Below are 24,644 nucleotides of genomic sequence, written 5' to 3'. Positions count from 1 at the left end.
AGGATTCGTACTTGGTGGGCCCTAGGCATCTGCGTTTCCACCGCTGGCGACATTCATTTCACACGTGTCTTCCTTCTTCCTTTTTTTTTTTATTAATAATTTTACAGTTTTGTTTGGAATGTTATGAGATGATTTATGTATAACTTTGTTTTATTTTGGTCTTATTTGTTCTTTTTTTAGCTCCTCAGTATTTTTATTTTATGAATAAGCCCTCTGATTTACGATGGGTTCTTCAGCTGTCTCCAAAAAGGCGTGATCATTTGAAAAGGGTCGATGCAATTTAATCTACCGGTTGCAAGTCACCCTCGGGGTCTGGATCCCCGGCCCACTCTCTCATGACAGGCCGTTTTAGTCATCAAGGGTTGCTTGCTGGTGGCACTAGTTTGGGAAAGAGTGGGGGGGAGTGCTGGAGGTGACTGACATCACTGGGCAGAGGGTGGCAAAGGCGTCAGGCTGGACACTGCTATATTGGGGTCTCCATATTTAGTCGAGCGTCATGTGAAAGTGAGTGTGCGTGTTTAGTGTGCAGCTGCCGCTGACTACTCATCTTCTTTCTGCAGATTTGGAAGGGCACAGGTCTGTGCAGGTCTGCCTCTCTCCCCCTCCTCCCTTTTCCTGAGGATCGTCTTCTGGCTGGAAGGTATGTGACTTGAATACGGTTTGCTGTTATGTAGGAAGCTGTGCACTTAGTTGGGGTGTTCTGTGCACTCTGGACCTGGGTGCCCTGTCGGTGAGTTCTGGTCATTTAGGGGGGATATGGGTTTTGGGTGTAAAGGACTTTTATCAATTTATGTACCGATACCCAGGCATGCATTTCTTTTTTTTATATTTGTATATATATCTATCTATCTATCTATCTATCTATCCTCTCCCTATCCCTATCCCTATCCCTATCTATCTATCTATCTATCTATCTATCTATCCTCTCCCTATCTATCTATCTATCTATCTATCCTCTCCCTATCTATCTATCTATCTATCTATCTATCTATCTATCTATCTATCCTCTCCCTATCTATCTATCTATCTATCTATCTATCTATCCTCTCCCTATCTATCTATCTATCTATCTATCCTCTCCCTATCTATCTATCTATCTATCCTCTCCCTATCTATCTATCTATCTATCTATCTATCCTCTCCCTATCTATCTATCTATCTATCTATCTATCCTCTCCCTATCTATCTATCTATCTATCTATCTATCCTCTCCCTATCTATCTATCTATCTATCTATCTATCCTCTCCCTATCTATCTATCTATCTATCTATCCTCTCCCTATCTATCTATCTATCTATCCTCTCCCTATCTATCTATCTATCTATCTATCCTCTCCCTATCTATCTATCTATCTATCTATCTATCTATCCTCTCCCTATCTATCTATCTATCTATCTATCTATCTATCTATCCTCTCCCTATCTATCTATCTATCTATCTATCTATCCTCTCCCTATCTATCTATCTATCTATCCTCTCCCTATCTATCTATCTATCTATCTATCCTCTCCCTATCTATCTATCTATCTATCTATCTATCTATCCTCTCCCTATCTATCTATCTATCTATCCTCTCCCTATCTATCTATCTATCTATCTATCTATCCTCTCCCTATCTATCTATCTATCTATCCTCTCCCTATCTATCTATCTATCTATCTATCCTCTCCCTATCTATCTATCTATCCTCTCCCTATCTATCTATCTATCTATCTATCTATCTATCTATCCTCTCCCTATCTATCTATCTATCTATCCTCTCCCTATCTATCTATCTATCTATCTATATATATATATATATATATATATATATCTAATCTCTCTCTATATCTAATCTCTCTCTATATCTAATCTCTCTCTATATCTAATCTCGTGTTTATCGGGGTATTGCACGCTCCGGCGTATAGCGCGCACCCCTAAAGTGGACCCGCATTCCTGTGGAAAAAATGTTGTACTTACAGTTTTGCTGTCTTGCGCGGCATCCATCGGCGGCCTCGTCGGGTCCGTCTGCGGCTTCGGGTGTCCTCCTCGTCGGGTCCGGCGTCCTTCTGCAGCGTCCTTCCCGCGCCGATTTTGAATACTGCGCCGGCAAATACCGAGCGCAGTACACTCGTGTATAGTCGGGCAGTCTCGGCTACTCTCGCGCTCACGTCCTGTGCGTCCAGGACGTGAGCGCGAGAGGAGCCGAGCCTGCCCCGACTATACACGAATGTACTGCGCTCGGTATATGCCGGCGCAGGACACTCGTGTATAGTCGGGCAGGTTCGGCTCCTCTCTCGCGCTCACGTCCTGTACGTCCAGGACGTGAGCCCAGTATTCAAACTCGGCGCGGGAAAGCGGGTATCGGCGTATACCGCGCACCCACGATTTTTTGCCCTGATTTTCAGTTACGATTTTCAAAAAGTGCGAGCAATGAGTGTCACCTGTTGGGTGATTGGAGGAAAGGATTGGACAATGTCTGGCTGTCCTTGTTGGCAATAATGCAGACATAAGCAGGATCCGCACATCTACTTCTCGGAGATCATTTCCAACATTCACTATCCTTTTGGATGTTGCACCAAAATCCAATTATTTTAGAGTCTGCTCATTCCTTACAGAGCAATTAGTAACTGTCATGTACTGAGGTAATGGCTTTAAATGTCACAAGGATTGCAGTGATGTACAGAACCCAATTTTAGCTTTTATTAAATTGGTGAAAGGAGACGCGTGCTGATTGGCTGCTTTTAGGTATGCACCTTTCACATTTGAGTGTCGTCCTGTTAATCGGGGTTATTACAACTTTAAGGGTTTATAATATAATAAAACTGAAAATATGGGCCTGATTACGTAGCCTTTGCAAAGTCATTTTTTTTTTTTTAAAGGAACCATAGGTGTGCGCAGCCTATTGCTTTAGGGTGTGCACCCCAAAGCTCAAACGCACAATAACGCCACATGCTGTCACAGGGAGGAGGCTCTGATGGTGGGAGACAGTTGATTGGGAGCATATTTTGTTACATCCTAACGTATAGGTGTAACGTGTTCCTACAGTTGAACCTAGCCTTTAATATAATGGGGGCATTTACACTGGCCACTGGCACCCCAACCACCCACCTGGTGCCACCCCAGGATAATGCTGATGCACATGGGGTGATTAGGGTGTGCCCAGGCACACCCTTTGCGCACGCCTATGAAAGGAACTATGATTTACAATATATTTAGGTAGTTCAAAATGTTAACTTGTTTAGAATATTTGTATTGAAGCAATAGTTCAGGGAAGGCAATTTTGAATGTTTTTTAATATAATATTTTTACTTGTGTGTTGATCGGTATTTTGATAGATTTTTTTTATACAGGTTTAAAAAAAATTCTCTAGTCTTCTTGTAGAATGTAATTTGCATCCCTCCCTAAAGCAAATCTGTCATAGCCACCCTACCTCTGCTTGATTTTATAAACCTGTAATAGCATTCAAATGAAAATGACTGCAGAAAAGAGGGTAGGTGCATTTAAAGTAGTTGTAAATGTGTTATTTTATTTTTTTCTTAAATAACATGTTCTTCTTGCCTACTTTGTACAATAGTTGTGCACAGAGCAGCCCCAATCCTCCTATTCTCGGGTCCCCCATTGGCTCTCTCATGGTTGTAAAGGCAAAAAAACTCTCTCCTTTAAAGCGGGGTTCCATCCAAAAATAGAACTTCCACTTTAAAGTGGAAGTAAACCCCCCTATCGTTTTCAGCCAAGGAAGCTGCCATCTTTGCCTCTGTTTAATCTACAACTGCCATGATGCTGCACATGTGATCAGTTATGACACCAGCTATTGGATGGTTTGACAGTTTGATTGAGAGCACAACCAATGGGACTGTTACCTTTTCCGGCACGTGACGGAAAAGAAACTGTTTTATGGATGGGTTTACTTCCGCTTTAAGTGAAGGTGACCCCCCTGACATGCCACATTTGCATGTCATTTTTTTTTGGTGGGGGGGAGCCAAAACCTTCTTGGAGGGTTTTAGCTCCCACTTCCTCCCTGGGCACCGTGGCGCCGGAAGGAAGGTCACCTCTCCCCCCTCCCTCTCGGCAGTCATCTTGCACACATCACAGGTCCCAGATGATTGCTTGGCCAATCACGGTGCACAGCGTGGCTCGTGCATTGCGCAGTGTGCGTGCCAGGCTGTGAAGCCACAGCCGGGCACCCACAGTAGTGATGCTGGCGCCGTGGAGAGAAGGGGGAGACGAGCGGGGCTTCGTTCCCCCGCATTGCTGGACCCTGGGACAGGTAAGTGTCTGATTATTAAAAGTCAGCAGCTGCAGTATTTGTAGCTGCTGACTTTTAATATTTTTATTTTAGTAGGACTTCGCTTTAAGGTAATAAACTTTTTTCACGCAGTTCCCCCTGCAGCCCCCCTAAATACGTGCCTGGGCCCGATCTCGATCCAGCGCTGTGCAGGTCTGCAGCAGCTCCTCTCCCTCCACTCTCCCAGGCTTCGGTGAGAGCAGCAGGAGCAAATGGCGCAAACAGCCTGGCCCAGGAGCAAGCCCGCACGTATGCCCCAAGCAGCTTCCTATGGTGGGCACTCGGTGGAGGGGAGGAGCCAGGAGTGCCAGTAGGAGACCCGAGATGAGGATTTGGGTTGCTCTGTGCAAAACCATTGCACGAAGCTGGTAAGTATGACATGTTTGTTATTTTAATGAGAAAAAAAAGAAAGCTTTAGTATCAAGTGGAAGTAAATTCGAAATGTAAAATCCTGCTGACAGGCTGGGTTTATATAACAGAAGAGACCATCGAGGTCTCTCGTCCTAAATCTCCCCCTTTCCTGTTGGCATTAAAGGGATCTAAGCTTGCACATGCTCAGCTCAGACCACATTTACGCCCCGCTTTGTGTGCCGCTCCGATCTGACTCCTGCACTGTGGCTGGGCAATTCAGGTGACCAAGTTTATGAAACCTGGAAGGAAGACCGGGTCAAGATGGAAGCGCTGGGGGAACCGTGACAGCGCATCGCTGGAGGGCTCTGTTTGCAGGCAAGTCTGTCATAATGTACTAGTATATGGTGCATACTAGTACATAATGACTTAAGCCTGCTGCAGGGCCATTTTTAGGATTGTTTTGGAACTTTACTACCACTTTAAGCTTAAAAGAAAAAACCTTCAGCCTTTAAAACCACTTTAAAAATGTAAAACAAAAAAAAAAGCAACTTTGAACTTCTGTATATGCATCAAAGTCTTGACTCTCTTATACTTCTCACAATGTAACTCTGTACCTGTGCAACTTGTCTTGGTCCGAAGCACTGACCCATGGGGGGACCGGTTGCCTAGACCAGGAAAGAGCACATGTATGTATATTCCCTTTTGGGAATTGCGGATCCATTTTATGCAGGATGTGGGTTGATTGGGCATTGGGCCCCACTCCCTTGGTCATGTAGACCCAGACAGTTCCTCTTCATAAATGTCTTACCCATGCCTTTGTCATAAAAGCAATTGATTGCCCTGATCACAAACACGACTTGCTATTATTGGGTCAGTTCATAATTTTAGAAGGTATATCCAAGGGGTTTCAGTCGGCAAGCACCTCCTATAATCCCTGCCTGACCAGCACTGCATATACAGAATGGCAAGCATAATAGGCTTGCGGCTGAACCCCAGCCAGGGTCTTTCCAATAGAGCCACCATCGACTTCAGGGATGAAAATCCTCCAGATAAGGCAAGGATGTTATGGGATTCCAAAAAGAAAGACTCACAATAGTGATGTACCGTAATTAATGGACATAAATGAAGTAAAGCACATTGGGAAAAGGCGAACCACCACCGATAGGGAGCACCATACAAAATGCGCGCTTACCAGACCGATAAGCTTTGATCGCTTGCGGCTGAACCCCAGCCAGGGCCTTTAAATCGGACTGTCTCCAACCTTGCAGCCTCAGGGCTCTCCCAATATCCACAGCAGTGGAAATACCATCGAAAAAAAATATAGAAACCACAATAGTGATGCCCGTCCTCATGGACCGTAACGCGACACGTCAGAGCGTCTCCTTGCCCAATTCCAGTCTAAATATCACTCAACCTGAAGCATTACATTGGCCATGAGTGTCCACATTACTTATTCCTTTTATACCGCATCGAAAACTTACTAATCATATTATTGTACTATGCTTTGTAGATGATAGAAATTATTTCAAGGGTTTCTCCATGGTGAAAAGGTTGTGAGAGGCTGTTAGAGGGCAAGTTTGAATCTCTGTGCTATCTCTATCTATACATTGTGAATTACCGGTATGTTGGTACTTGACCAGTAAATGCATAAAGAGGATCTTGACTTTCCTTGTGCTTTTTCCCCCACCCATTCCCCTTTACCTGTAATGCTGGACTCATCAGAAGGCATACTCACTAGCCCAGGGGTTCCATTGTTGTCTCACTATGACTGACTGATCCGGTGTCACAGCCCATGCCCTACGCTGCCATCTTGGTGTGTTCAGTCATTGGTAGCCCAGCTCCTTGTTCCGGGTTCAGCCAGCCAGGCCTCCAATGACTCGTCCCAGCTCTACCAACCTGCTGCTTCCTGGGTTATATGAGAAGTTTTTCAGGCGTTTTAGCGCTAAAAATAGTGCCTAAATACCACCTGAAAAACTCCTGCCTTGCAGTCTTAAGCAGGCCATACACGGTCGAATTTCGAACAAATATTTTCTTTTTAAAATCAGCAAGTTCGTTTTTTTTGTGATCTGATGATACCACCATTGATTTTCGAAATTCGGCCGACCAAACCTTCATGTTGCCGGGAATATTTCTTTTCCCCCCCGGGAATATTCGTTTCTCTCCGGGAATATTATTTTCTTGCACATGCGCATTTTTTTTTTCTATTACATTTCTCGCACGATTCTCCCATCATTGATCAGAAAATCGTTCGTTTTAAAAAAAAAATCCAACATGTCGGATTCCTCAAATTTGATTGCCGCACGAAAACCGGCTGTTGCTGCAGCCCACGACCGGTGCAAAATTGGTACGAAAATTCTTTAATACGATTTTCGAAATTCGAACCATGTATGGCCACCTTAAGTGTGAAAGCCTGAGTACTTTCACACTGAGGCGATGCGCTGGTGGGACCGCTCAAAAAAGTCCTGCCAGCAGCATCTTTGGAGTGGTTTGTTTACCGCTCCTTCCCATTGAAAACAATGCGACACCGCCGCTATACCGCTGGCAATGCACCTCTGCAGAGAGGATGAATGGGAATCTCCATGCAGAAATTCTTCCTCACATTTTACCCAGGTCAGCCAGCTTTTGCACTTTACTGATATGGGGCTAGTCTTAATTTGGCCTGCACATTATCCTCCTCATAATACCGTGTCCTCTTTTTGCATTTCTGCCATGCACATACTGCTTCCTGTCATACCCACCATATCCCTCTCCTGCACATACTGCTTCCTGTCATACCCACCGTATCCCTCTCCTGCACATAGCGCCTCCTGTCATACCCTCCATATCCCTCTCCTGCACATGCTTCCTCCTGTCATACCCTCCATATCCCTCTCCTGCACATACTTCCTCCTGTCATACCCACCATATCCCTCTCCTGCACATACCGCGTCCTGTCATACCCACCGTATCCCTCTCCTGCACATACCGCGTCCTGTCATACCCACCGTATCCCTCTCCTGCACATACTTCCTCCTGTCATACCCACCATATCCCTCTCCTGCACATACCGCGTCCTGTCATACCCACCGTATCCCTCTCCTGCACATACCGCGTCCTGTCATACCCACCGTATCCCTCTCCTGCACATACTTCCTCCTGTCATACCCACCGTATCCCTCTGCTGCACATACTGCTTCCTGTCATACCCACCGTATCCCTCTCCTGCACATAGCGCCTCCTGTCATACCCTCCATATCCCTCTCCTGCACATGCTTCCTCCTGTCATACCCTCCATATCCCTCTCCTGCACATACTTCCTCCTGTCATACCCACCATATCCCTCTCCTGCACATACCGCGTCCTGTCATACCCACCGTATCCCTCTCCTGCACATACCGCGTCCTGTCATACCCACCGTATCCCTCTCCTGCACATACTTCCTCCTGTCATACCCACCATATCCCTCTCCTGCACATACCGCGTCCTGTCATACCCACCGTATCCCTCTCCTGCACATACCGCGTCCTGTCATACCCACCGTATCCCTCTCCTGCACATACTTCCTCCTGTCATACCCACCGTATCCCTCTGCTGCACATACTTCCTCCTGTCATACCCACCGTATCCCTCTCCTGCACATACTTCCTCCTGTCATACCCACCGTATCCCTCTCCTGCACATACTTCCTCCTGTCAAACCCACCGTATCCCTCTGCTGCACATACTTCCTCCTGTCATACCCACCATATCCCTCTCCTGCACATACCGCGTCCTGTCATACCCACCATATCCCTCTCCTGCACATACCGCGTCCTGTCATACCCACGTATCCCTCTCCTGCACATACCGCGTCCTGTCATACCCACCGTATCCCTCTCCTGCACATACTTCCTCCTGTCATACCCACCGTATCCCTCTCCTGCACATACTTCCTCCTGTCATACCCACCGTATCCCTCTCCTGCACATACTTCCTCCTGTCATACCCACCGTATCCCTCTGCTGCACATACTTCCTCCTGTCATACCCACCATATCCCTCTCCTGCACATACCGCATCCTGTCATACCCACCGTATCCCTCTCCTGCACATACTTCCTCCTGTCATACCCACCATATCCCTCTCCTGCACATACCGCGTCCTGTCATACCCCACCGTATCCCTCTCCTGCACATACTTCCTTCTGTCATACCCACCATATCCCTCTCCTGCACATACCGCATCCTGTCATACCCACCATATCCCTCTCCTGCACATACCGCATCCTGTCATACCCACCATATCCCTCTCCTGCACATACCGCATCCTGTCATACCCACCATATCCCTCTCCTGCACATACAGCGTCCTGTCATACCCTCCATATCCCTCTCCTGCACATACCGCATCCTGTCATACCCACCGTATCCCTCTCCTGCACATACCGCATCCTGTCATACGCACCGTATCCCTCTCCTGCACATACTTCCTCCTGTCATACCCACCGTATCCCTCTGCTGCACATACTTCCTCCTGTCATACCCACCATATCCCTCTCCTGCACATACCGCGTCCTGTCATACCCACCGTATCCCTCTCCTGCACATACTTCCTTCTGTCATACCCACCATATCCCTCTCCTGCACATACTTCCTTCTGTCATACCCACCATATCCCTCTCCTGCACATACTTCCTTCTGTCATACCCACCATATCCCTCTCCTGCACATACCGCATCCTGTCATACCCACCGTATCCCTCTCCTGCACATAGCACCTCCTGTCATACCCACCGTATCCCTCTCCTGCACCTACCGCTCTCTGTAATACCCATTGTATCCCTCTCCTGCACATACACCCATGTCATACCCATTGTATCCTTCTCCTGCGCGTACTGTCCCGGTCATACCCTCAGTACTCTTTTTCCTACACGTACTGCCCCCATCATACCCGCTGCACTCCTTTCATGCAGGTACTGCTGTCTGCCATACTCTCCACACACCTCTCCTAGTCATACTGCTAAAAATCCTCTTCTGCAGACACTGCCCACTGATGTACCCTATATACTCATTTGTTACATATCTTGCCCTCTGATATACCGGCCACACTCCTCTCCTGCACATATCACCCCCCTTCATACCCACTGTATGTCTGTCCTGCACAAACTGCCAACTGTTCTACCCTCTGCACTCCTTTCCTGCACCTACTCCCCCCAAGACATGTCTTTATTTTTTCCTGTCCTATCTGCAACCTTTCTCATTCTTGAACAGGCACACTTTTTTTTTAATTTAAAGTGATTTTAAACCTTCATTTCTTTTTAATAACCAACATGTCACACTTGCCTGCCCCGTGCAATGGTTTTGCACAGAGTAGCACCAATCCTCCTCTTCTGGGGTCCCCTGCCTGCACTCCTGGACTCTCCTGCCCTCTGAGTACCCCCTAGCAAGTGGTTTGCTGGGGGGGGTGGGGTACTCGTGCAGACTCGCTCCCGAGCCCCGCTGGCTGTGTTCAAAGATGCAGACAACAGGGTTTTGCTGCCTTCGTGCACAGCGCGAGAACTCTTATATGACACAAGATTTCAATCTTGGGGATATCACCACTGGTGCAATGGGTTATATTCATCCTCCCAGTTTAAAAAAAAAAAACTACTAAAGAGCAAACAAAGTAACATGAGAGTGACCAGTGTCAGCATAGAAGGTGCAGCCTACAAAAAGGTCTGTCCCTAAACAGAAGATGACCTTGCAGAATAATGATGTGCTGTCATCCATACCAACCTATGTTTAGAGATGACCTAGTAATAGATTCATTCTATTGGTCATGATGAGTTTTATTGTGCTTTGCCTTGTTAAATTAATATATATTAAAGTGCTATTAAGGCTCAAATTTAAAAATAAATAAAATAGAACATACATGTCATATTTGCTGGTTTTGCACAGAGCAGCCCCGATCTTTCTTTTAGATTCCCTGCTGGCGCTTCTGCGCCCCCCCCCCCATGCTCAGTGCCCCCATGGCAAGCTGCTTGCTATGGGGCACCGCTACTTGCTTCTGAGCCAGCTCTGTATGTTTCAGCCCCAATTGACGGCAGTGGGAGCCAACGGGCTCCCCACAAAGTGAAATATCTTCTTTTCTTTTGAACATTGATAGTTGATCCTCTGGCACCAGGAATGATCAAACTGGTTGTGTTGCTATGAATCTGGTGAATCTCATCTCGCATTGCATACTTCTGAAGTATTAAAGCTTAACTACTCCTAGAAGAAATTTTTTGCAGAGTTTAGCTTAGCCAGATTAGTTGGGATGGGCCTAAGTACAGTATATACTCGAGTATAAGCCGACCCGAATATAAGCAGAGGCACCTAATTTTACCACAAAAAAATGGGAAAACGTATTGACTTGAGTATAAGCCTAGGGTGTACATCTGCATGCCTCACTGTGCCCATGCCTTAACTTACGTTTAACATGGGAGTATATACAGGGTGTCTGGGTTTGAAAAATCGGTGCTCCCCGGCCGTAGGTTTCCCAGACCGCAAACTTATAGAGGAGAACTGTGGCTGCATGTGTGCCAAGTTTCGAGTCCAGGAGACCTACGGCCGGCCGGTACCGGGTCCACAAAGTTACCGGAGAAATTGCCGTTTAACATGGGAGTCTATGGAAGGGGTGCCCGAATTTGAAAAATCGGTGCTCCCCGGCCGTAGGTCCCCGGAAAACAAACTTGTAGAGGAGGAGTGGGGCTATATGTGTGCCAAGTTTGGGGTCCAGGGGACCTACGGCCGGCCGGTGACTTGTCGTCAATGTTCCCCTATGGGGGAAGTTCCTTCACTGACTGCGCAGGCGCAAACTTCCCGACGGAAATCTCCGAACCTCGCCCGGCATCCAGGCTCATTCTTTAACATCCCCGTGGATTGGAGGATGTTAAAAAAAGAGCCAGGAGGCCGAGCGAGCGAAGCGAGCCGTCCGAGTGCAGCGAGGACGTGAGGCCGACTGGCCACTTACCTCAAAATCCACGTCGCCCTGGATGCCGGCCGCCGTTCGGGGATTTCCGTCAGCAAGTTTGCACCTGCGCAGTGCTTGAAGGAACTTTCCCGATAGCTGGAACCATCTCAGCGCATCAGTTTGCGCATGCGCTGGAACTTCCATGATACCTGGAACCAGCACGGCAGATCATCGGTACCAGGTCCCCAAATCCGGGAGATCAGGTGACTCGAGTAGAAGCCGAGGGGGGCATTTTCAGCACAAAAACTCTGCTTATACTCGAGTATATATGGTAACTAGCTGATGTAGTCCTTGGCATCCTGAGCCCTTGATGGCCCTGTAGCTCATCTCTTTACCCATCTGCAACTATTTTAAAAATCTAGGCTATTGGTAGGTGGGATCTGGGATGTGTTAAGGCTTCATGTACACACAGCCTACTTTGACCGTTGGCTGCGTGAAAACGCAAGAATTTTACGCCAGCTGGCGTTCAAAACATTCCTATCCTGTACATTAACACATAGGCTTTTATAGAGTTATAAAGGAGCTTTGGCCCAAAAAAATGCCAACAGCTTCTAAACTCAAGGCGCTGTAGTGTGCATAAAGCCAAACTCTTGGTCAGAAATGTTCAGCAGTTCAGACCCCACCTCTCCAGCCTTATCTTAGGGAAGGGCAGGATAGGGGAACCGAGCTTCTACCTGCCATGACAAACTTTGTTCACTTCTGAGCTTACCACATGTTTACAATCTGATTATAAAAAAGGATAACTGAAATCTGAAAAGTCCTCCAAATCCCCTCTTTGTCCACTTTAATATATCTAACCTAGATATCTATGGCCCAGATCCAGACAACTTATGAAGCCTCAATGGACATGGCAACCTGTGAAGCAATGGCGCCTGTGTGTGTCAGCCATAGGGTTGGATTATAAAGCCGAGCAGGTAGACAAGATGACTGTTGGCAATGGCCAGCTCTGTGAAATTTCAAGAATTGTGACCCCCACTCAGGTGATTTTCACAAACTTCCTGTCTCTGTAAAGCCTGTACAAAAGTTGAATGGTGGGGTTGTCGGTAGGATGGAAACGGCACAAATGGCAAAAGCAACCTTGTCGGTGCTAACCCTTTTTATGCTACGCTAAAATTTACAAAATGGAAAGATTTTCTATCGCTCCCTGTTCTGATGGGCAGTGAGGGAGACACTTCCTACATGGACGCTAAAAACCCAATAGAGGCTCTGATCCTTCAATTCTCTATCCTAAATTAAGAGTTTGGTAAATATATCCATCTAGGGCCAGATTCACAGAGAAAAGCGTTACGCTGCGGCAGCGTAACGTATCCCATTTACGTTACACCGCCGCAAGTTTACAGCGGACGTGCCTGATTCACAAAGCACTTACCTGTAAACTTGCGGCGGCGTAGCGTTAATCCGCTCGGCGCAAGCCCCGCCTAATTCAAATGGGGCGGGCACCATTTAAATTAGGCGCGTTTCCGCGCCGAATGTACTGCGCATGCTCCGTCCGTCAAATTACCCGACGTGCATTGCGCTAAATGACGTCGCAAGGACGTCATTGGTTTCGACGTTAACGTAAATGGCGTCCGCGCTGGACATTCACGGACGACTTGCGCAAACGACGTGAATTTTCAAATTTCGACGCGGGAACGACGGCCATACTTTAACATTGGTTTGTCCACCTAGAGGGCAACCTTATTTTTACGCGGCGTATCTCGACGGAAACGACGTAAAGTTAGAGCGACAGGTAAAGCGTACGTTCGTGAATCGGCGTAACTAGTCATTTGCATATTCTACGCCGACCGCAATGGAATCGCCACCTAGCGGCCGGCCTAGAATTGCAGCCTAAGATCCGACGGTGTAAGTCAATTACACCTGCGGGATCTTAGGGCCATCTATGCGTAGCCAGATTCTATGAATCGGGCGCATAGATACGTCAAACGTATCTCTTTTGTGAATCTGGCCCCTAGTACCTACATTTTTAATAGACCGCATCTATTCAAACCATGATTTCTCAAACAATGTTCCATGGGACCCTATGGTTCCTCCAAAAGTTGCTAGGGGTTCCTTGCGCAATGAGCAAGTTCTGCCTCTCAGATAAATTCCCATTGACACCAATGACCCCCTTTTTTTTTCTTTTTTTTTTTAATAGCTATCTGTAAGGGTTTTTTTCCCCCCAATAAAATAGCCCAAGTGTAGGGAGCATTCTTCCCACTGACCATCACACTAATGTATCATGAGTTGTAGATACCTTGGCCCAGATTCTCGTAGATTGGCGTAAAACTCGGCGGGCGTAACGGATCTGATTTACGTTACGTTACGCCGCCGCAAGTTTTACAGGCAAGTGCTTTATTCACAAAGAACTTGCCTGTAAGGTTGCGGCGGCGTAGCGTAAATCACCCGGCGCAAGCCCACCTAATTTTAAATTAGCCGGGTAGGGGGCGTGGAGCATTTAAGTTAGCGCGTTCCCGCGCCGAACGTACTGCACATGCGGCGTCCGGAAAATATCCCAGGGTGCATTGCTCCAAATGACGTCGCAAGGACGTCATTGGTTTCGACTTGAACGTACATGGCGTCCAGCCCCATTCACGGGACGACTTACGCAAACAACGTAAATTTTAAAATTTTGACGCGGGAACGACGGCCATACTTAACATTGGTTGCCCCTCATATAGCAGGGGCAACTTTACGCCGCACAAACCTGACGTAAACGTTGTAACTTCACTGCGTCGACCGCGCATAAGTTCGGGAATTCGCGTATCTAGCTAATTTGCATACTCGACGGGGAAAACGACGGAGGCGACACCTAGCGGCAAAAAAAAAAAAATGCGTTTAAGATCCGACAGCGTAAGAGCCTTACGCCTGTCGGATCTAATGGATATCTATGCGTAACTGATTCTAAGAATCAGTCGCATAGATACGACGGCCCAGATTAGGACTTACGACGGCGTACATGGCGTTGCGCCGTCGTAAGCCCTTTGAGAATCTGGGCCAGTAGCTTTTAATAGGGGTTCCCTGAGACCACAAAGTTCAAAGGTTCCTCTATGTTAAGAGGCTGATTAAAACCATGCTAATGTCAACCCATTACATGATCCGCCCAGGCGGCCATTCTCAACCGGGGGTTCTGTGAAACACTAAAGTTCCTCCATTGTTACCGAGGGGTTCCTTGACCCCTTTTGGGAGCCAAGTGATTGAGCAAGTGGCATTACACAAGTGATCCTTTAAAGTGTCTGTGAAGACCCGTACACACGACCGGTTTTCCTGCCAGGAAAACTGCGGGGGGAGCTTTTGGCCGGGAAAACCGGCTGTGTGTATGCTTCCTCACAGTTTTCCTGACAGGAAAAATCTCGGCGGGAAAAAAGAGAACCTGCTGTTTTCCTATGGGGAAACACTGCAGGAGCATACACAGGGCCGGGATTCCCAACCAAAGCTCTCCCTGCTGTTTTCCCAATGGGAAAATCTCTCATGTGTACACGGGGAAGGATACCGAGCAGGTTCCCGGTCTTGTGTACAGGGCTAAAGAGACATTACCACCTCCACAGTAAGGGGGCGTTCTTCCCACTGACCACCAGTATAAGCAATGTTCCTGCTTACCAGCAATATAAGAGGCAATGTTCCTGCTGACCCCTTAATTGGTTTTAGCTGGGGGTTCCCTGAGATCTAAATATTCTTTTTAAGGGTTCCTCAGGGGTAAAAAGATTTGAGAATGGCTGGTTGAGTGTGTACAAGATTTATTCTTTTATTTTTGACCTTTGTACCAGTTCCCTCGCGGTGTAGCCTTGCCTCTTCTTCATATCTCCTGTAGACTGCCGGACTCCTTTTTTAGGGAGTGGGGGGTAACGGAGGGGTCTGTGTCATAGCTGGCAGCAGGTGCTGATATTTTAGGCCTGCGTTCAATGTTTATTTTGGGAGCGAGAACAGTTTCCGTTCTTGGATTGTCTGAGCTTTTAATAACAAGTGTTGGGAAGGGGACTGCTGAATCCTCTTATTAGTGACTGTGAGTACAGTCATTCTCTGGTCTGACACATGGCCATGTCTCTGGGGGTTCTGTGCATGCCTGCCCAGCGGGGGTGCCATAAAATAGGTCCCCCCTTGTTACACGTAAATCACACCAGGACTCTAGATTATATGGCCAGGCCTGACTTATCTGATAACCTATATACAGTACTGTTGGCTGCCCAGCGTCATTTCCTGCCATGCGTTTGTTCAAAGTAGAAGCCTATTCAAACTTTTTTGTATGGTGTGAGGGGTTAGCTCGGTAGCGGGGTGTGTGACCCCTTGGTTGGGTTCACCACACACTGAATTTATACAGACTGGCAGTCGCAGACGGTTGAAAACAACGTTTCTGGTTTATTTTTCCAACTTGCTCGAAAACAATTCCAAGCATCCAAATTTCATAAACAAAATCAAACATAAAATAAATCCTAGCCACTCTGGACGTCTACCTTCCACACAGGAACCTATCTATGAAGTATAACTCAGCCTACTGCTGGGTAGACAGTGCTGGTCATACAGCACAAAACAATAGTCTTTTGACATTTATAACACAGGACAAAGTCAATGGTCTCCTCACCTCATCAGAATTTCTGGCACTGCTCTCCTGTTCACACAGCCTTAGGAGTGACGCAGCTAATCAGTGGTTATCCTCTGGGCTACTTTATAGAGGCCTTTAATTGCCTCACTCTGAACAGCTGGAGTCTTCCAACGGCCCTTAGCCTTCCTGGCTATTTCTGGCAGCCGACGCCTAATAATGATTGGTGTATTGTCTAACAAGGCAGAAATGTATGTCCCGACTGTGACAACACCCACAGATTTATGAACAAAGCATATTCCTCTATAGTGTGTACTTGTCTCAATTTAAAGCACAAAGGGGCTGATTTACTTAAAGCGGTGGTTCACCCTCCATAACAACTTTTTAGCATAAAATTCGGCATAGTAGCGCGAGTTACAGTATGCCTGTATTTATTTTTTTAGCCCAGTACTCACTGTGCAATCGTATATTGAAGATTCCGACTTCCCGCGGGGAATGGGCGTTCCTATCCATAGGGAAGGTGATTGACGGCCGGCTCTGGCACGTCACGCTCCCCGAAGACAGCCGGAGTAGGTCTCGGCTCTTCACGGCGCTATAAGGCGCCTGCGCACAGACTATGCGCAGGCGCCGTGAAGAGCCAAGTCCTATTTCGGCTATTTCCGGAGAAGCGTGACGTGCCAGAGCCGGCCGTCAATCACCTTCCGTCTGGATTGGAACGCCCATTCCCAGCGGGGAGTCGGAATCTTCAGTATACGATTGCACAGTGAGTACCGGGCTAAAAAAATAAATACAGGCATACTGCAGCTCGCGCTACTATGCCGAATTTTATGCTAGAGGAAATTTTTTTTTTTTTTTTATAGGGTGAACCCCCGCTTTAAACTTACAGTGCAAAATCTTGTGCATGGTAGCTCGCTTCTAATTTCAACTTTTTTAGTTAAAGTGGTTGTAAAGGCACAAGGTCTTTTTACCTTCATCCCTTCGAGGGTAAAAAAAAAACCTGTGTGCAATAGCCAGCCCCTCCCTATTACTTGCCTGAGCCCCATCTCGATCCAAAGATGTCCACGAGAACCTTCTCTCCAGGGACTTGCACTCCTGATTGGCCCCGCCTGGTGAGAAGTCATTTTCAGCCCCTCACCCCGCTTCTAAACTCGCTGGCTGCATGGGAGAAGAGGTAAGAAGTCGGGACCCCACCGCTTCTCACTTTAATGTAAGATGTAATTTCCGACAGCAGAACACCCCCTCCCCCCCGCTTCTCAACTTTTTAAGTCTTTAATGTGACATGTCACTGTCGGCAGCGCCCCCCCTCCGCTTCTCAACTGTAATGTGACATAACAAGCGCCCCCCCCCCCCTTCTCAACTTAATGTGACATGTCATTTTGCTTGGGGCCCCAGGGAGGTCAGGATCGGCACTGGCTTAAAATAATGATCAGGTGTTAAGAAAACTCCTGCCAGATTTAAACAGAAGAATGCCCCCTTACAGTGGTGGTAAAAATGCCATCCTTACAGCTAAAAAGGTCATTGGCATCATGTTGGCAGCTCTGCCAAGTGACATTGCAACTGGGATTATGCAAGCGCCATCAAATGGGAGGGCAATCGGCTCGACTCAAGGAAGCTCTGGGAACTTTGGGAGGAATCCTGGCTGAGTTTTGCTGATCTAGAGATTCCCGCTGACTTGTGTCCGCAGTCCCCTGTCCTCCATCATTCAATGATTGACAGGTTCACCTAAACCCGTCCACCCTCCCGCTATTCAAAGCGGTTATGTTTCTGCAGTTGCAGATTGGGCAATGTACAGTAAAACCTTGGTTTGCGAGTATAGTTTGTTCCAGAAACATGCTTGTAATCCAAAGCACTTGTATATCAAAGCATTTTTTACAGGGTATAAAAGAGAAGAGAGGCGCCTCTAAGTTTAGCAATAAGTTGCTAAATGTTGTACCTTTCATTAAATGTAACCATATTACTACACTTAGGGCTAGATTCAGGTAGAATTAGGCGGGCGTAGCGTATCTCAGATACACTACGCCGCCGTAAGTTTGAGCAGCAAGTCCTGTATTCACAAAGAACTTGCGCTGAAACTTACAGCGGCGCAGAGTAACTGGGCCGGCGTAAGCCCGCCTAATTCAAAATAGGCTGGTTAGGGGTGTGTTCTATGTAAAATACTAGTGACCCCACGTCTTTGGCGTTTTTAATAAATGGCGCATGCGCCGTCCGTGGACCTATCCCAGTGCGCATGCTCCAAATGACGTCGGCAAATCGTCATGCTTTGGACGTGAACGTAAATTATGGCCAGCCCCATTCACGGACGAGTTACGCAGACAACGTAAAATTTTCAAATTTCGACGCGGGAACGACAGCCATACTTAACATTGGCTGCGCCATGTATTTGGTGGAATAACTTTACGCCTGAAAACCCCTTACGTAAACGGCGTATCTTTACTGCGACGGCCGGGTGTACGTTCGTGAATCAGCGTATCTAGCTGATGTACATATTCTAGGCGTAAATCAGCGTACACGCCCCTAGCGGCCAGCGTAAATATGCAGTTAAGATACGACGGCGTAGGAGACTTATGCCGATGCAGTGTCATATTCTGCTCCCTATCGCAGAATGCTGCGGAAGTCACGTGGCGGCCAACTGCGCATGCGCAATGCGTTCCAACGGCAAATGCGATGCGTTCCAGGGGATTTACGACACTACCCTTCAGTGAACCATCACAATTTGTCACGGAAGTGACGAGGAACCATACACAGAGCGGCGGGGGGGGGGGGGAGAGAAAGAGACATACAGATGTAATGAGAACCATACTGTAGCTGCATGTCTCTTTATCTCTCCCCCCGCTCCGTGTATTGTTCTCATTATATCTGCATGTCTCTTTTTTTCCCGCCCCCCCCCCCCCCCCGCTCTTTGTATGGTTCTCATTACATCTGTATGTCTTTCTCTCCGGCCCCCCCCCCCCCCCCCCCGCTCTGTGTATGCTTCCTCGTCACTTCCGTTTCCAATTTGTGATGGTTCACTGAACGGTAGTGTCGTGAATCCCCTGGAACGCATCGCATTTGGCATTGGAACGCATTGCGCATGCGCAGTTCGACGCCACGTGACTTGGGCTGCATTCTGCGATAGGGAGCAAACGGTGACACTACACCGGTCGTATCTTAGCAACATTTAAGCGTATCTCTGTTTGAGCATACGCTTAAAGTTGCGACGGCGGGGATTCGGACTTACGACTGCGTATCTACTGATACGCCCGTCGTAAGTTTATGTGAATCTACCCCTTAGAGGCTCCTCTCTTATTTTTTTTTTATACTCAGTTGTGACATGACGCTACTCTTATATCAAGACATCGCTTGTATATCAAGGCAAAATGTATTAAAACATTTTGCTCGTCTTGCAAAACGCTCTCAAACCAAGTTACTCTCAAACCAAGGTTTTATTGTATACCTGTTTGGTGATTGGAGATCCTCTGTAATGTGTCGTCCCTTCTGTCTAGGTTGTAGAGAATGTGCTGATGTGGCTGCTTCATACTCAGGAATTTTATTCTTCTCCTTAGGCAATATTTTATATAGACATTATTGGGATGGTTGCTGCTCATGTCACATAGACCTTTTTATTTTATTTTAAAGTATGTAGGTCATTTTGAAGATAAAAAAAAAAAAAAAAACTCTTGGGTGACGTAACAAACCTTTTCACGAGTCTCTCTCTCTCTCTCTCTCTTTCTTACAGTGCCAGACCATAATCTGCAAAAATTCTGTGCTGCAAGAAATCCGCGGTAATGACAGACGAGGGAGGGGGGCCTGCCAGCGGCAGCTTCTGGGAGGTGAGTGCTGCAGACTCTTATTTCTTGTCTTGCGTCGGTGAAGGGACAGCGCTTTATGCAAGCAGACACTGGTTACACAATCCATAGGCAGCTGAACATTCTGGATAAGCTGAGCCAGAGGGCAGCTGGACTTAGCCGAGTCAATAATACCTGTACAATCTGCATAGTAAAAGCATTGGCCCAGATTCACAAAGACTTACGCCGGCGTATCAGTAGATACGCCGACGTAACTCCGAATCTAAGCCCGTCGTATGTTTAAATGTATTCTCAAACTGAGATGCACTTAAACATGCCTAAGATACGACTGCCTGCGCCGTCGTATCTTAGAGTGCAATATTTACGCTGGCCGCTGACACTGTGGTGTTTTTCAGTCGCTTTAGCGTTAAAAAAGCGCATTTAAAGCGCCTGAAAGAAGCTGCATCTGCAATCCCAATGTGAAATCCCGAGGGCTTTGACACCGGGGCGCTGCGCTGGTAGGGCTCCAAAAAAAGTCCTGCAAGCAGCTTATTTGCAGCGTTTTAGGAGTGTTGAATACACCGCTCCTAAAGCCATTGAGGTGCTTAATTTAATGCCAAAGCACCTGAAAAATGCCCCAGTGGGAAAGGGGTCTCGGTGGAGCTTTACCAGCGTTTTTCAGGCGCTGGCAGTGTGAAAGGGCTCTGAAAGCACTCGGAATTTCACATTGGGATTGCAGATGAGGCTTCTTTTATGCGCTTTACATGCGTTTTTTTTTTTTTTTTTTTTTTTTTACGCCAAAGCGCCTGAAAAATGCCCCAGTGTGAAAGGGGGCTTAAAGTAATTCCATGAAATAGACCCTTGCTGTGTAGGCCCCTTCTAGCTGTGGCGTCTAAATCTGGACTGCTTCTAGGTCAAGGGGCTGCGACCAACCAAGAAGAAGTATGTCCAGGCAAAGGCATTGATTGGTTCATGGCTGCCACATGACCCCCCCCCCACACACGCACACACATTTTGGCTGTTACTCTATCCTAGCAGAATATTAAAGCAGGGGTTCACCCAAAAATTTATTTTTAACATTACATTCAGCCGAGTTGTCCTTTTCTTGTTTTTTTTCCGTACATACCGTATTTCACCGCCGCTTCCGGGTATGTCTTCTCCGGGTCTGGGCGTTCCTATCTGATTGACAGGCTTCCGACCATCGCATACTACGCGTCACGAGTTGCCGAAAGAAGCCGAACGTCGGTGCGGCTCTATACGGCGCCTTCGCACCGACGTTCGGCTTCTTTCGGCAACTCGTGACGCACAGTATGCGATGGTCGGAAGCCTGTCAATCAGATAGGAACGCCCAGTCCCGCAGAAGACATACCCGGAAGCGGCGGTGAAAATACGGTATGTACGGGGAAAAAAAAAACAGCCGATTGTCATTAGGACAACTGGGCTGAATGTAATGTTAATTTATTTTTTGGGTGAACCTCCACTTTAAGGCCAGAATAGTGGTAGAGGAGTATTTGTGAACTGTTGACAGCAGGGAGCATGTGATGGGGGGGGGGGGGGGAGGGGCCGGCATGCGGTGGATCATTTTAGGTCCGCTTTTGTGGCTTAGAATTTGTGTTTATGCAAAAAAAGTGATCTAGGGGCATCAGTTCTGCATCTGTTACACCATATCTGTACATATTAAATCTCAGCCACCCAGCAGGCTTGCATGAAAACCAACTACAGTAAAACCTTGGTTTGCGAGCATAATTTGTTCCGGAAACATGCTTGTAATCCAAAGCACTTGTATATCAAAGCAAATTTCCCCATAAGAAATAATGTGAACTCAATTGATTCGTTCCCAAACCATTTATTCATAGGTAATTCAGTTTATCAGGGCTCGACAAATCCCGGGCGCCAGGTCACCATGGTGACTAGAAATAGTGTCCTGGCGACTTGGCTTGGCAGGTGGGCTGGCGCTATTAGGTGGTGAGCCGTTGGTATTACAAGTTAAGCATTACAAGTTAAACAGCAATTCTAATGTAATTTTTCACTATTTTCACTGCCATCTTCTTCCCTCTAATTAGAACCCCCAAACATTATATATATTTTTTATCCTAACACCCTAGAGAATAAAATGGCGATCGTTGCAATACTTTCTGTCACGCCGTATTTGCGCAGCGGTCTTACAAGCGCACTTTTTTGGGAAAAAAATTACACTTTTTTTAATTAAAAAATAAGACAACAGTAAAGTTATCCCCATTTTCTTTAATATTATGAAAGATAATGTTACGCCGAGTAAATTGATACCCAACGTGTCACGCTTCAAAATTGCGTCCGCTCGTGGAATGCAGACAAACTTTTACCCTTTAAAATCTCCATAGGCGACGTTTAAAAAAAATCTACAGGTTGCATGTTTTGAGTTACAGAGGAGGTCTAGGGCTAGAATTATTGCTCTCGCTCTACCAATCGCGGCGATATCTCACATGTGTGGTTTGAACACCGTTTACATATGCGGGCGCTGCTCACGTATGTGTTCGCTTCTGCGCGCAAGCTCGTCGGGACGGGGTGCGTTTTCTGGCTCCTAACTTTTTTAGCTGGCTCCTAGATTCCAAGCAAGTTTGTCAATCCCTGCAGTTTATAGTCCATATAAAAAGATTATATCGATGTGACCAGGTTGTGTAACCATAAAATGTCCATCCACAAGGGGATTAGAAGTAAAATCCAGCAGGAGCTCCAGAGTATAAAAGAGAAGAGCGGCGCCTCGAAGTGTAGCAATATGTTGCACCTCCATTAAATGTAACTATATTGCTACTCTTCTCTTTTATACTCAGTTGTGACATGACACTACTCTTATATCAAGACATCGCTTGTATATCAAGTCAAAATGTATTAACAAATGTTGCTTGTCTTGCAAAACGCTCTCAAACCAAGGTTTTACTGTAATGGATCTCTGATTGTGGGGGGATAGCAATCCGGTAAGCAATTTTGGTGTGCTGGTGGAGGAGCGCTGGATGGATTAAATGCACAGAGGAGTCCCATCTTTTGGAGTGCTGCGATATTCATATATTTTTGGGCTTTATTTTATGCGTCGCATATATAGAGTATGAATGGCGCACTTTGATTCATGTTGTTTATTATGGTGATATGAGGGCTTTATGTGATATTTATATTGTGATTTTACTGTTTGCGCAGCGCTTTACAATGTGACGGTAAACTGGCCCTACACAAGTCCTGTAGCATTATAATACATTGGACTAGGGATATTGTACATTTTGAGTGTATATGGGAGAGCACAACATGGTTTATGTTTCTTTTATTATTGCACAAGGTTAAGTTAATTTAAGGAGATCGCACAACACGCTTGTTTATATAAGAAAAAAGGACATTCTAATTTACCACTGCCAGCCCGGTTTTGAGAAAAGATGATCTTTCTCCAGATTATTCTACAGCTGTGTTCGGAAAGAGACCTGGTTAGCAGGGAGATCAGATTACACAGACTGTAGAGTTGGTAACCGAATAAGGGTACACTCCTCCTGTATTAGAAGGCATAGGACACTCTTGGTTATGTCCGATGCATTCAAGCTAGAAGATGGCATTAAGGCCCCTTTCGGACTGACGGCTGTTTTGCTGAAGTAAAAAGCACTACCAATGTTTTGTGAAATTCAAGGCTCCAGGCACTGCGATTAGCTGCATTTGCACATTGCGTTTACGTGCGTTTAATTGCGGCCGCGTTTAGCTGCGGTATTCATTTCCTCGGGGCGACACTGAGACTGCCATCAATCAAGGAACCTGGTGGATCCAGACTTGGAAGTTGGGATGACGTGCTGACTGATGGCAGTGACGTCAGCAGAGGGGACTTCAGACCACTCTCCGCTGATAGCGGGTCACAGGAGTGAAACAACGAAATGCACTAAGCCAGCGTCCGCAGTATCAGATTTCTTAAGGCAGCCCATCATTGGCTGTGCTCTCTGCCTGTGCTGCCAGTAATCATTTGCATTATTGCCAGCTATTTATATGTACTACCAAACACCTCCCCTTGTGTTATAGAGGTAAGAGTTGAGGGGAGCCAGTACTCCTAACACACTTTCATCTGGGGCAGGTGCTGTGAAGGGCTTTCACAGCTAAGGGCGCCATCCTGCCTGCATACCTGAGCTAAGGGCGAATGGATTCCAGAAAGAAAATACTTCATGAATCATCTGCCCTTACTAAAGGTGGCCGCAGCCAGAAATGCTTGACTCCCCCAAAGTGCTGTCTCAACAAAATAAAGCATGGACACATGAATGGGTGGCTGAGTTTGCTTTGAATATTAGAAATAAATGAAATGGCGTTTCCAGTTTGTGGCGCTCGGATGCAGTTATAGAATTTTGGGCTTAACCTAAACCAAACCGTTCAGTATTTAAAGAGCATAGGGTATCCCTGAGTTTCCCACTGGGGCAGATACAGAAGTATAGGGGATTTTTAAATGTGCCACAGCCAATAGTAAACAGGATAAAGATGGGTTTAAAACAAAATGTATTAATCCATAGAAAAAGCGTAGGAATACATTCTAAAAAGGTGTACAGTGCTGGCAACATTGCCATACCATCAGCAGAACCCAGGATGGTGGTGGGTTGACGTGTTTTGCCCCAAATTGGGCTTCTTCAGGATCCATGTTAGCTGGTAAGTAAACAATACATAATTGTTACACAGTATACCTACAGAATATTCATCAGCAGAGGCGTAGCTTGAAGCTTGTGGGCCCCCGATGCAAAAGTTGACCTGGCCCCTGGGCTGTTCTCACCCTGTGCTTCTCTCCATTCAGGAAATGGTTCACACCTTGTCCCCA

General features: G+C 46.7%; 1 protein-coding gene across 4 annotated transcripts in view; it reads left to right on the top strand.

Moving 5' to 3' along the window:
- Nucleotides 1-490: 490 nt before the first annotated feature.
- PACSIN3 (protein kinase C and casein kinase substrate in neurons 3) overlaps nt 491-24,644 on the top strand; it is a 59,545-nt gene continuing 35,391 nt past the window's right edge. For 2 of the 4 annotated variants that reach the window (XM_040328233.1, XM_040328235.1), the window contains exons 1-2: nt 561-640; nt 19,792-19,885. In XM_040328233.1, coding sequence (XP_040184167.1) covers nt 19,841-19,885 — 45 coding nt within the window. In that variant the 5' untranslated portion in view covers nt 561-640; nt 19,792-19,840. The other 2 variants (XM_040328231.1, XM_040328232.1) reach the window with 2 other exon arrangements.

Source organism: Rana temporaria, chromosome 11 (genome assembly GCF_905171775.1).
Source record: "Rana temporaria chromosome 11, aRanTem1.1, whole genome shotgun sequence".
Taxonomy (NCBI): Eukaryota; Metazoa; Chordata; class Amphibia; order Anura; family Ranidae; genus Rana; species Rana temporaria.
Note: the sequence above shows the minus strand (reverse complement) of the source record. Positions and strands in the feature narration are given on the sequence as shown.